A 14551-nucleotide genomic window follows, 5' to 3' on the forward strand; every position below is an offset into this window, starting at 1 on the left:
TGGGATCAAATTCACTATAAAAATCAGGAAATAAAAAGTGAAAACTTAAAAACTTGAGAGACGATTTATCATGTTGATGGATGATAACAATAAAATCTTCTTATATAAGAGAATTTTCATTTTTCTTCTAACGAAAGTTATTATTCGTTCACTTATATGGTAATTAATGTATTGAATACAATAACTGAAATCTTAAAACAGGAAAAATACTCCACTTTTAGTCACAAAAAAAATCAAATTAGCCGGTAAAACAAGGGAAATAAAATTGGTATTTAAATTTCTCAAAATTCTTTTCTTTTAAGAAGTTGACACATTAAGATGAATAAGATGAAAATTAATGAGGTCATAAATCAGAGGAAAATTAAGGGTTAAATAAAAATTTTTAATATTTGTAAAACTTTTACATATCTTGTTATACATGTTATATCATCATTCCTGAACTAAAAAAATCAGGACTTAGTCACCTTGTCTGAAATTCTGTGTAACCACAATTATGTCCAAATTAAAACAATTACAAATGGATCAATTTTTGTCCATAATGTATATGACATATGCATAATAAGCTGACACTTGTTAATGTAACTGTATTTACCACTTCAAAACGAAGTCCAAAATTTAAAAAGACCCCCATAATTTATTTACTTCCTACCCACAATACACTGTAACTTACTCTCCATCCTTGAGGTCATCCACCTCACACACAACAGCTTCAACAGATGCCATGTCTATATCAACCTCTGACGACACTTGGACTACAAGCTCTGATGACACTAATGATGCAGACTCGGGTAATGTGGGCTCCTCTACAGGAACAACTGGCTCTGCAGGTGGTACAATATCCACTTGGGGTTCTACAAAATCTACTGCCCCCTCTCTTGTGTCTGCCTCCTGAGGAGATCTGTCCGATCCTGGCGGTGTGGTTTCTAGGCTGATAACAGTGTTAAACTGCACCGTTTCTGATTCTACGACAGGCTTATCCTCTGTGTCCCTGGGTGTATCCGGACTAGTCTATAGATAAATAAAATAACTATATTAAGACTTGCAATGTATGACAATTTTTATAAGAAGTATTCTTCTGTTTATAAAATACTGGCTGATGTTTTTTGTAAATAAACATCAATATTTGTGACAGTAATAAACTTAAATTACCACAGAGGATTTAAAAATTTATTCACAATATGAAATCAATTTATTTGAACCTGCTTCTACATTCAGTGAAATCTTTCGACATTATTGATTTTAAAACAGTCTGATTCACTCTAAAAAGGTCACATAACTTGATTGATAAGCAAAAGAGGGAAAATTACACATTCACAAATAATCTTTTTAATGCATGTACATATTACATGTATTAGCTTCAACTTCACTGATCACTTTCCATGTTAACAGGTATATTAATTAAGGCCATCTAATAACATAACTAATATTTTTATCCATACTCCATGTTACCATTCCCATTTCCAAAATTATTTCATTTTTTTTTCTTTATTATTGATGTGCATAATACGAACTGCCAATCATCATGATCATTCATTGCATTCATTAAGACACAAACTTTAAATTGAAAAAGTGTCATATATTATATGTATATTCAGTAATTCACTGTCATTTCTTAAATCTCATTTTTACCTGCAGTTGTTGTCCATTATTCAATGATATATATGTGTCAAATTCTGAATTTACCATATTATTTTCTGCCAGAACATTTGCAAAGTAAATACAATCATGTCAATGTTTTACTTTTTGCAACATGAATAATGATATAATAAAATTACATTAACAAAAAGCATTTTCAATTGCATAATCTATTAGTAAAAATCGAATTTTCTTTAAAAAACAAATTAATCAATGACTTTTTTGATCTAGAGTAATAACTTTAGTATAACTGATCGCCATATTTGAATATAAAAAATAAGACATGTGACCAAACAACACATAGATTAAACAATGCACAGTATGATTTTAATCTATAGTCATGATAGTGGCATTCAGTCACAAGTTGTCTTATTTTTCATATTCAAAGTAAAGTTTTTATCAAATAGAATATCAAACTCTTTTCTATATTACTGCAATCCGTTGAATTCACTTTATGTATTATATTGTCGATTTCACTTTATGTATTATATTGTCAATTTCACTTTATGTATTATATTGTCGATTTCACTTTATGTATTATATTGTCGATTTCACTTTATGTATTATATTGTCAATTTCACTTTATGAATTATCTTCTCGATTTCACTTTAATTATTTTGTCGATTTCATTGTAATTTTTGAATATGTGTGTATTGCATACAGTTGACAAAATGCAGATCAACACTTCTAGAAGATTGATGCCGATTTTGCAATTATTGTGAAGCAACAAGTTGTTTTATATGCACTATTAATTGTTGATATGCAACACTTAATCAATTAGTTTTAAGTATCAAGGTGCAGTTGGAAGTCTCAAGTGAGGGTCCAGTAAAATGTGGGGAAAGTCTAAAATAAACGAGTTTTTACACATCTGATTGATTGATTGTTGGTTGCTTAACGTCCAGTGGCAAATATTTCATGCATATTCAGGACGAGAACAAATTAACAATAAATACAATAGGTAGGTTCTGTAATAGGAGCTCCCGGGATTAAGGTCGGAGAAATTTAGACTGCCACGGGAAATGAGGGTATGTATATTGGATAGGGACAGAAATTTAGCCTTGCAACAGGTCACCTACGGACCCCTCAAAGAGTTGTTGCAAGGGTTCTTAACGTGCAAAGAGCGTGGCACTCTCTTTACACGAGGCATCAGATTTAACGTCCCCATTCTGACCGGACGTGGCTGCAAATTTGTACATCCCGCACAACCAAACGGACGCCCCACTTTAGCAAGGGTTTTACTGCCGGTCGGAGGAAGACCAATGGTGACCATACTTCTATTCCCCAGTCACCCTTGGGGGCTTTTACACATCTGAGATTATTGGAATTTATCACAATGGGAAATTCATATAAAGCACCATAATTTATATAATAAGAATATTTATTGGTCTGAAATAAATGTAGTTCATAGCAGATTTTTTGGGGGGTATATCATGTTGTTTTTGTTGGGTTACCGTTTTCTTTTCTTATTCCTTAATATAATGTATACTGACAATTATAAAATAAAATAAATGGAGAATGTGTCCCATCATGGGACACAGCTGATGCCCCCGCTTGCATAGAACGTTATAAATGGACATAACTCAAGAACAGTAAAAGTGACGCCACACAAATTAGAACTTGATCTGAGTTTTGTGGTAATAAGCATTGTGTATATATATCATAACATTTGGTTGAGGCAAACTAAAGTTAGAGAATGGAAACCAATTTTGAGATGTACGTACATACAGACGGACAAGGGTAACACTTAATGTCCTCTCCACTGACGGCAGGGGCATAAAAATCCACCAATCTACCTTAACATACATAGTATGTACAGGCTACTCGGTATGGGTTTTTCTCATTGTTGAAGGTTGCCTATAATTGCTTACATCCACTTCATTTGAACTCTGGTGGATAGTTCTCATTGGCAAACATGCCAAATCTCCTTATTTTCATATAATGTCTTAAAGGCAACTTCTTTTCATTGTGAAATTTTAAAAAGTAAGAAATATACATGTCATGAGTGTTAGCAAACATCTTCGACTTGTTTTACCTCAGTTTCAACCTCTTCTTTCTCAACTGCCTCCTTCACGTCACTTTCCTCTTGTTGATCAGTAGTAACAACAACTTCCTGTACCTCCTCCTGAAATTCAGTCCCAGTTTTAATTATGTTTTCCTCCTGAAATTCAGTCTCAGTTTTAATAATGTCTTCCTCCTGAAATTCAGTCTCAGTTTTAATTATGACTTCCACCTTATCACTATCCTCTTTCAGTTCAGGCTTAGTTTCACTATCTTCCTTCTGCTCCTCCTCTCCAATCTGATTATCCTCTTTTGGAACCTCCTCCTTTGATTCACTTAATTCTACTGTCACAGTTTGCTCACTCTCCTCAACCTCCTCTTTTAAATCAGATTCCTCTGTAATAATATCTTCCTTTTCTTTACTTTCTTCCCTTTTTTGTGACTCAATATAGTCCTCTAAAGCTTTATCAATTTGATCACTCTCCTCTTTAGGATTATAGCTGTTAGACTCTGAGCTATCTTTAGCACTATCAACTTGAACCTCCTCAGAAGGTTCTCCCTTGGAATCCAAAGTTTCTACTTCCTGTTTATTATTTTCAGTCACAACAGGAGTTTCTGAATCTTTTTGTTTTTCGTGAGATTCTAAATTTGAATTGTTGTCTGCAATTCCATTAATGTCCGATTTCTTAGTTTCCACAGAATGATCTCCCCTATTATCAGGTTTTTGCTCTGTTGGTGACTTATCTCCGTTTGGTTGGTTATTGAGCTGAGTATTATCGTCAATATTTGTACTATTCCTTGACAGAAGCAGTGACTCACGCTGGTTTGAAGACTTTGGTCTTTTGTGAGATGCCTTCTGTGGATTGGTACCTGCCAAGAATAAACAATTAACAATTAGTAAAAACAAATGTTTAACTTAAATTACATTCAAAATTCAACAATTCGCTTTCGAAATTTCTTAAAAAAATATGTACAGAAATCTTTTTACAACCAGTAAAATCACAGCTTAACCTTTTTCTAACCTTTAGGGATGAACTATTTGTACAATCACTCAAAAAAGACAGTACTTAATACCTATTACAAGCAATTCATCATTCTGTTTATAGGCTAAAAGCTATTTTAAAAGATATGCACATAAAAGAAAAAAATCAAAACTTTAAAATGTTTTGGTATAAAAATACATGTATATACACACCTCAAATATATCTAAATAATGTTAGTGATATAGATTTCATTATGAACATTGACAAGCATCCATAATTTTTATTACACTATAACAAGACATCTGTCTGGAGGTGATCATTACATAATAAACTGTTGAAACAGAGATATGTCTCACCTGTCTACAGAAAATTTGAAAAAAGACGATCTGATGGACAGCAACATTGCAAAGCAATTCAAAGTCGCTGGACCATGACCTAGGGGGCAGAGCCTCAAAATAGTTGCAGGAGAGACAAAAATTATGAATAGCACAATTCTGCAATTTTCTGTCACATAAACATGATAAATACTGCAAACTAAAAAATCTGTGTATAGTAGGTATACGTGTATAAACATGATAAATACTGCAAACTAAAAAATTCGTAAGGGTTCCACGGAACCCAGTGTCTCGCCTACTTTTTCTGTTAATCACAGGCTCTACAAAAACGAGGAAGTAAATCAATAAAAATATTCCACTTGATACTATCTTTTGATTGTAAGAAGCTTCAGTCCAAGTTTGGTAAAAATCCAGGATAGTTTATGAATCTAATAAATGTTTAAAAACTTTGACTGCAGACTGAATGTAATTTTATCTGGAAGAAAACAAAATTTCCTTCTAGATACTAGCATTTGATCATAAAGAAGCTTCTGTCCAAGTTTGATACAAATCCAAAATAGTATAAGAAAGTTATTAAAATTTTAAAAACTTTAACCACAGAGTGAATGTGTTGTTTCCTGGCAGAAAATCTAAGTCCATTTAAAAGTAAAATATGGAACAAATAGATTTATTTTTTTACAAAATTTTCTTCTAGATACTAGCTTTTGATCATAAACAAGCTTCTGTCCAAGTTTGGTACAAATCCAAAATAGTATAAGAAAGTTATTAAAATTTTAAAAACTTTAACCACAGAGTGAATGTAATATTTCCTGGCAGAAAAACTAAGTCCATTTATAAGTAAAATACGGAAAAAATGGAATTTTATTTTTACAATATTTACTTCTGGATACTATCTTATGATCATAAACAAGCTTCTGTCCAAGTTTGGTAGAAATCCAGGATAGTTTAAGAAAGTTATTAAAATTTCAAAAACTTTAACCACAGAGTGAATATTTGTGGACGCCGCCGACGGAATGTAGGATCGCTATGTCTCGCTTTTTCGACTAAAGTCGAAAGCTCGACAAAAATCTGTGTATAGTTGGTTTACATGTATAAACATGATAAATAATGGAATAATTAATTAGATCTTAGTACCATGAATCCTGTAAAAACAAGCGCAGACACAAAGACCAACTGTACATGACATTCATTTTGTAAATTTTCACTCATTTTAAGCACTATATATACATTAAATTTATAAGGTTTGTCTACTCCCAGACTTAGATTGCCCAAAGTAGATTTGGTACAACTTTTTAGAATTTTTGTATTTCAATGCTCTTCAAAATTGTATTTATTTTTGCCTTCAAACTTTTTTTTATTAGAATGCAACTATTGAGTCTTATGTAGATTATTGAAAATAAACAAAGGTGTATTTTTCCAATTGTAATCAATTATATCTTATTTCAACATATTTGTCAATCACAAGTATCATTCATACTGGTGGAAAACATAACCTTGGTAATACAACCGTCCTTTGATTATTCGGAGTATGGACTTTTTGTAATTTAATCATTATATGCCTTTTGACAGAAGCAGAACCTACAAAGGTGACCTTTAAGACAGAAATATATATATATTACCTAATAAATAATACTATAATATATAAAAACATAAATATCAACCTGTCAATAAACATCAATAACTTGTAACTGTCAATCATATGCATAAAGTAATCAAAATGTTTCATATCAATGTATGATATGTACAACAGAATGCCTATGGGTATGAATTAAGGTTTCTTAACCTCACTGCCCTTGAGATATTATATAGATGTTCTTTCAATTGATCAAGGCCACAGCTATTTCCAGTTAAAAATAAAGCCTAAATAATATAAGAAGTAGAAGATAAAAAAAAAAATAGAATATTGGCCAGGTTTTTTAAACTGATGTCACTTTCACCACATCAATGTTATATCGACATGTAATGGGTGCCCTAAAAATGGTTAAAGCTATACTATTTTTTTTAATTTTAGAGATCATATCATTTCAAATTTTGTTTACAATTCATCTGACAAAAATAAAACAAGAATGTGTCCATAGTAAACCAGATGCCCTACTTGCACTATCACTTTCTATGTTCAGTAGACTGAAATTTGGGTCAAAAATCTAATTTGGCATTAAAATTAGAAAGATCATATCATAGGGAACATGTGTACTAAGTTTCAAGTTGATTGGACTTCAACTTCATCAAAAACTACCTTGACCAAAAACTTTAACCTGAAGCAGGACAGACAGATGAACGGACGGACAAACGGATGCACAGATTGAAAAACATAATGCCCCTAGGTGGGGCATAAAAATTCAAAATAGAAAATGATCCACAATTATTTAATACTGTGTGAGGAATATCAATTTTAGTAAAGCAGAAGGTCTGCTTATTTTGGCCTAAAATTTGAAGTACATTTGATGAAAGATTTTTGACATTTTTTAAACACTTAAGTGTCTTCTTCAGTAGATTCATTTAGTTTAATCTAAAAGATGTGAACTGATCTGGTCATTAAAGACGCCTAAATTCAAGCTTAATTAAGAAAAATCTATCAAATATGCCACAAAACGTCACTTTTCAGATGTTTTGGTCTTAAATGGAAGTGACCGCATTCGTGTTCAGTCTCAACCTTTATATGTATTATGTTTCGTCATCAAATACAAGATATATTTAAATATTAAGACTGAACACAAGTGGGCCCACTTCCATTTAAGACAAAAACCGTCTAAAAATAAGCACAAATGCTAAAATTGTGAAGATTTCAGTAATTTTGCACAAATTTATGATGCTAGTACCTGATGCATGTGCAGTGTAATGTCAAAAAAAGCCCATATCTATATAACAAAAGTATTCTTCTTTCCAATAAATACCTAAAAGTTTACATTTAAATAAATTTTTTGAAATGCTATATTTTGGGGCCAAAAAGGGGTCTTATCAGGCCTTTTGTTGGAACAGGCAAATCACGAATTTAAAAGTTCAACAAATTAAAAATTTTCTATAGGCTTGAATACAGACTTTGACAATATCACAAAATCAAATATCCACGAAAACGCAATTTCCCTTAATCAACTAAAATTGGTACCCACGAAAATAAATGCTAAGAAATGGCAACTCTTGGTAGTAAAGCTTTAGTCTGAGTAAGCTAAAACTGCTAAAATTCAATGAAAGAAAACAAATAATCAATTCTGAACACAATTCAACATAGGGTCACATCAAGTGAATCTAAATAAATAAATTTTTCCTATAAAAAAAAACAAGAATGCACACACTGAAATGTCTCGCCTTCTTTACTAATCATTGATATTATGTTGATAGTCCTAAATATAAAGCTTTATTACAACTGTCACATAAACTTAACATTAACCAAGAAAACTAAACATTGACCAATGAACCATGAAAATGAGGTCAAGATCAGATGAACCATGCCAGGCAGGCATGTACATCTAACAATTCTTCCATACAACAAATATAGTTGACCTATTGCTTATAGTGAAAAACAGACCAAAACACAAAAACTTAACACTGAGCAATGAACTGTGAAAATGAGGTCAAGGTCAAATAAAACCTGCACGACTGACATGTAGATCATGAAATATTTCCATACACCAAATATAGTTGACCTATTGCATATAGTATAAGAAAAAAAGACCAAAACTCAAAATCTTAACTTTGACCACTGAACCATGAAAATGAGGTCAAGTTCAAATGACACCTGCCAGCTAGACATGTACACCTTACAATCATTCCATACACCAAATATTGCATACAGTATAAGAAAAACAGACCAAAACACAAAAACTTAACTATAACCACTGAACCATGAAAATGAGGTCAAGGTCAGATGACACCTGCCAGTTGGACATGTACACCTTACAGTCCTTCAATATACACCGAATATACTTGACCTATTGCTTATAATATCTGAGATATGGACTTGACCACCAAAACTTAACCTTGTTCACTGTTCCATGAAATGAGGTCGAGGTCAAGTGAAAACTGTCTGACAGGCATGAGGACCTTGCAAGGTACGCATACCAAATATAGTTATCCTACTACTTATAATAAGAGAGAATTTAACATTACAAAAAATCTTTTTTTTCAAGTAGTCACTGAACCATGAAAATGAGGTCAAGGACATTGGACATGTGACTGACGGTAACTTCGTAACATGAGGCATCCATATACAAAGTATGAAGCATCCAGGTCTTCCACCTTCTAAAATATAAAGCTTTTAAGAAGTTAGCTAACGCAGCCGCCGCCGCCGGATCACTTTCCTATGTCGAGCTTTCTGCGACAAAAGTCGCAGGCTCGACAAAAATGGAATATGTAGGATTATTTTGCTTTTTTTCCAGGAACTACCGGCAGTAAGAAGCTTTGTTGCTTTGACTTACAATCAGAGTTTAATCTGTTTTAAGGACTCAAGAACTTGTAAAAACTGCTAACTGGCTAAGCTTATATCAAAATATAAAATTTGGGGCAAGCTCTTTGGAGATAGGGCATGGAGTGAAAGTGAAAAAACAAATTAACTTGATGTGACCTTACTTACCGTATATATACTGATTTCTTAAAATCCTGTAATAGACATCCACATAACTCAAGAGTTTTGTCAATTTAGAGATCAAAATCTGTTCTATATATGTATATAGCTCAAGTATTTTCATAAATTCAATGTTAATGAAGAATTGAACAATGCCTCTTCAAAACTGACAAATTTAGATAGTAGTGTACACAACTTTCAATGTTCGGACAGGTTTGACATCATGAGTCTTAAATATTTCTTCAGTATGGATTTATAGATAGATTAAGAGGCCCAAGTACAAATGTGTTTTCACAAACAGCATAGACCCACTTTTTTTTATTTGAAATTAGCCTTGGATCCTATATTGTTATGTGTAACAATGGACAAAACAAAAAGTGAGATCAATTCTTACTTATTTTACGATATGCTGCATACAAATAGTGCTTTGAAAAAAGATATTATTTTTTGCAATACCTATAATGTCACAATTATTTACAATAATTAAAACATCACAAACATTTCTGAATTTACAGTATATGGTGTAAGAACTATGCATTGTTGGATAGCATCAGTTTCTAAAGTAAGTCATAAAAGGTGTTTTTACAATATATGAGAAGCTCCAAATCACCAATTGAAAAAGTTGTGAATAAATTCATAAATAAATTTTGCAAAAACAGACAATTCATATTCATATATATGCTAGTTATCTCAATTCTTTTGGCTTGAATATTTAAAATAATCAAATTGACAAATATCTCTCATTGATTTAAATTAGCCTTTATTTACTTTAAAAAAAACCTAAAAATCAACAAATTCCTAATAACTAACAAAAAGTATTGCTTAAAACTTACAAAGTGCTCCCATTACAGTAGGTTTAGACCTTCCACAGAGGAATATCTTATGAATTTTAATCAATTTATTATTTAATTTTCCATGGTAAATATAAAGTTGTAAATGGTATATTTGCCTATAGATATATGTACAAGATTCTGGAGAGAAACTACTCTATTTTAGGGTACAATAAATAGAGGTGGATGGCTTTGTGCTGATAAGACTACTTTAAATCACTCATTAACAAGTGTTGTTCCTTCAACTTTTGTTTACTTAATTATTTGACTCTATTCTATCTTCACATTTTATAAGAAATACAGTTAGGATAGTTTTAAATATGGTTTGCCCTAATACTATGAATACCACACTATGTACTGAATATATTTTGTGCAATAAGAGTTTTGTCTTTGTTTAAAAACCACCTTGGTGGTCTCGTGGTAGCCTGCTTGCCTCGAGTGTAGGAGGTTGTGGGTTCAATCCCTTGCCAAGTTAAACGGAAGACTTTAAAATGAGTATTTGTTGCTTATCTGCTAAGCATATATGACAGTAAGGAGTAGGAGCAAAAACTGGTCCACCCTGAGTCAGAATAATGTGTCTGGGTAGGGTGACATGTCTTCCTTCAGACTGTTACCTTGTGAACTAGCATGTTAAAAATCCTGCTCAGCGTGTCCGTCTAGTACAAAGCAGGGTTCATATTCATATCACATCAACATGTTCTCATTATGAATATGCATTTAATTTGCCACAGGAGGTTAAACAACCATCCATCTTTGTCTAATAAGTATGGTCATCTGTAAAGTAGTTTGAGAGTTTTAAAGGGAGATAATCTAATCCCTATTGCAAATTAGCAATGTTCATTTACATACCATGCTTCTATGTTTATTCAATATCTAAATATCAAAACAAGAAGTCAAAATGCAAAAGTAAAAACAAATCTTGCCAAAAAATGTTACATTTTGTATATTAAACATGTAAATTCAATTTATATACTACTAGTATTCAAATTTACACTGTTAACAAAAAAATGTAAGGACATACAAGGAAGAAACAAATTTACCTGATAAATTTACACCTTCATATAATATTAAATGGGGGTATTTGTAAGTATTGTAATCAGTAGATTAACAACTCGGCTATTTACAAGAGGTCACTTGTAAGAATATCATAGTATTTAAATGACTTTAATGATTATTATCTATAATAATCAGACTTTGTCAACAAGAATGTGACTTACTGACAAACAGATACAATCACATGTATTATCTTGGTCATGTGAAACATCCTGGTTATCAGAAATTAAAACCTAATATGATTTTATCTACAATTGTTAATATTCATTCTTGTTTTGCATTAGAAAAATGGTATAAGGAAGTTCAACAGACATCTTTTTTAAAATTTCATAAAAATGACAAAATTTCACAATGACATTTAAACTTTGTAGGTAAGAGTTCTAAATCGAATGTCTCCTAAACAAAATCTAAGTAAAAGAAGGTAAATATCGTAGGACCTTGACTGATTAAGGAAATATTTTTGAAGTATTAGATTTGTGAAAATGTTTGTTTGGTATATACTGCTGTCCCTCATATATTGACTGATATTTGATATCATTTTCATTATTTATTCAAATGTTTTATATGACTGAACAACTTTTACGTCAATAAAAAATGACATAAGTTGAGGCATAATTATTTTCAATAAAACAGATATACAACAAATAATTGGTAGGAAATTTGTTCTTCAAATCTAATTGGATTTAGAACCCCAATGGTTGACTGGAAGTATAGTCATAATTTAACTCCATTCAGACAGTCGAACACATGCTAAAAAGGGGTGTCTAATTGGTTGTGCAGGATTTATAAATTACACATCCATGTCTAGTTAGAACAGGGTCCTTCAATCAAATCTTATGCCTTGTGTAGAGAGAGTGTCATGCTTTCTGCACTTTAAAAAAGCCCTTGCAGCAACTCTTTGAGAGGTTTGTGGGTGGCATGTTGCATCCAACACCTTTTATTTTCCAGTGGCAGTTAAAAACTCATCAACATGTTGATGTTGACCTTTTTCAATGCATGCTTCCTTCTTCCTTTTCAGGATATATTTTCTATTTTATTGTAGATACTCAAGATATTTGCCACATTAATTTTTTTTTCTAAAGAAAAATGGGAAATTTGAATTTTTTCCTATGGATTGAAGACACTCGACTCCAGTGACTCAATCAATTAATTCTATGGTCATGGAATGACTGCAACCTTTTACTAATGGCAATTAGGACAGGGAAAACTCACCTTAAAAAGTTGGCATATAGACTACAGACAACTTTGGCTCTTCTCTTAATGTTATAGTAAGAAAAGCTAGCTACAAATGTGTATAAACAATTTATATAACCTTTAGTACATGAACTATAAAAGGTCACTTCTATACCTAGATTACAATACATGTACATGTAATATTTATTGAGTTGTCTTTCTTAGTACATAAATATTTGATCTTTCAGACTTAGGAAAATATAATTTATTCTATTTACCATTAGCATAAAATGATATTTAAAACTTCCCCATAAATATTTTATATCATGCAAAATTTTAATGCCTGAGAAAAAAAAATCCCCCAAAAAACAGTTGACATGAAATATATTTTTCCAGGTACAGTTTACTAAGTAGAATTCAAATACAATATTCCATAACCATTTATGTTTGACAGTGTATTAAAGGGTTCTTGTTGCAGCAAGATAAATATGAGTCTGCATTAACTTTTCTCATTTTTTTCCCTTCTTATTCTTAAGAGACATATAAAATATGTTGATAGTGACCTTGACTTTTTAAATTCTTATCTGAATTTGTTTAAACAAGTTTAAGGTATGCATTAATAGAGAGTTCAGCTAAAGTAGTGACACATTTTAAACCCGAATACAAACCAAACACCATAAGTCTATCTATATCTATGGTTTATTGATTGAAAACAACATTGTTACATTTGATGACCACTTCAGGATTATTCAATCTTACTATATCTGCAATTTACAACATTTATAAGCTATGTCTTTTCTACCTCCATTTAAATACCATTGAATTTCATCAGTTTTTGTTTCTAACCTAATTAACTTAAATTCTTGTAGTTACACTGTTGATACAGACATATGTCTTGCCTCTTTGTAATTTTGTTAGTGATAATGTTGAATTTACATAGCAACACTTAAAAAATTTTGTCAGAGGACCTTTGCCTCAGCCACTTGGTCATGACGAAACAATAACAGTATTGCCTTGAACTGCTGGCCATTTTGAATTTTATATGGGCTAAAAAAAATCTGAAAATATCTAAGCAGATAACTGTCTATTTTCTCTTTAGTTTCTAAGAATTTGTCAAAATGGTCATAAGGCCACAACATAATAGTTACATTCAACTCCTCACCCAAGCTCATTAGTCCTATAGATATAAAACAAATCAGTTTAAGGACCTAACACATAGCATTTCTTTCATGTGATTGACAAACATGTTTATTTCATAAACACTAATAATAAATACAATATTCTGTCCATGTATATTTTTTTTTGGTCTGCCCACAAATTTATGACAAACTCAGTGACACATTATGCATTTATGTATTACAATGTAGGATGACTATAAATGATATATTCCCACAAATTAATGAGAAAAATTGGTTAATGCAAAAAATGCAATAAACAATATTTCTACCATAACATGTAAATATATAAAAAAAAATATACATAAATGATTTTTTGTTCTTTTACTGTTTAATGAATAAAAGCAAAAGATTTTATCACGTGTTTGACTCATCCATCACATGTCGTAATTAAACCTGTTCCCCTGTAAACAATTGATTTATAAACATTTTATTTACTAATTACTTCAATCAATATTTGAATGAAAGATGCTTGGATATTGCTCATTATATTAAGGCTGAATTATTATTAACCCTTACCATGTGGGGCCGTAGTACCCAGACCACCGTTATTTGGCACCAATGGCGCTCCATACATTTGAAGGTCAACGTAATGCCATTTAATTCGAAGTGTATGCATGTTTCCTCAATCTTACACCATTAATTGTGATCTTTCTCACTTTTAATGTTCATTTTGAGCTCAAATACGAACTTGGAAAATTAAAATCGGACAAAATTGGGTTATTTGGAGGGGTGGGCTTACCTTCGAGGTCTGAAACACGAAGTTGTGAGGCCTGAAACTTGGACAAATAGTGTAAACCCCAAGGCA

The 14551-nt window shown here is 31.5% G+C and overlaps 1 protein-coding gene across 4 annotated transcripts in view; it reads right to left on the minus strand.

Moving 5' to 3' along the window:
• The window catches only part of LOC127712142 (apoptosis-inducing factor 3-like), a 51952-nt gene that overhangs the window by 21870 nt on the left and 15531 nt on the right, over window positions 1-14551 (minus strand). For all 4 annotated transcript variants that reach the window (XM_052218410.1, XM_052218406.1, XM_052218407.1 and 1 more), the window contains exons 3-4: window positions 3668-4503; window positions 671-1008 (exon numbers count right to left, since the gene is read on the minus strand). In XM_052218410.1, coding sequence (XP_052074370.1) covers window positions 671-1008; window positions 3668-4503 — 1174 coding nt within the window. The remainder of the gene's footprint in view (window positions 1-670; window positions 1009-3667; window positions 4504-14551) is intronic.

Source organism: Mytilus californianus, unplaced genomic scaffold (genome assembly GCF_021869535.1).
Source record: "Mytilus californianus isolate M0D057914Y unplaced genomic scaffold, xbMytCali1.0.p SCAF_8, whole genome shotgun sequence".
Classification (NCBI taxonomy): Eukaryota; Metazoa; Mollusca; class Bivalvia; order Mytilida; family Mytilidae; genus Mytilus; species Mytilus californianus.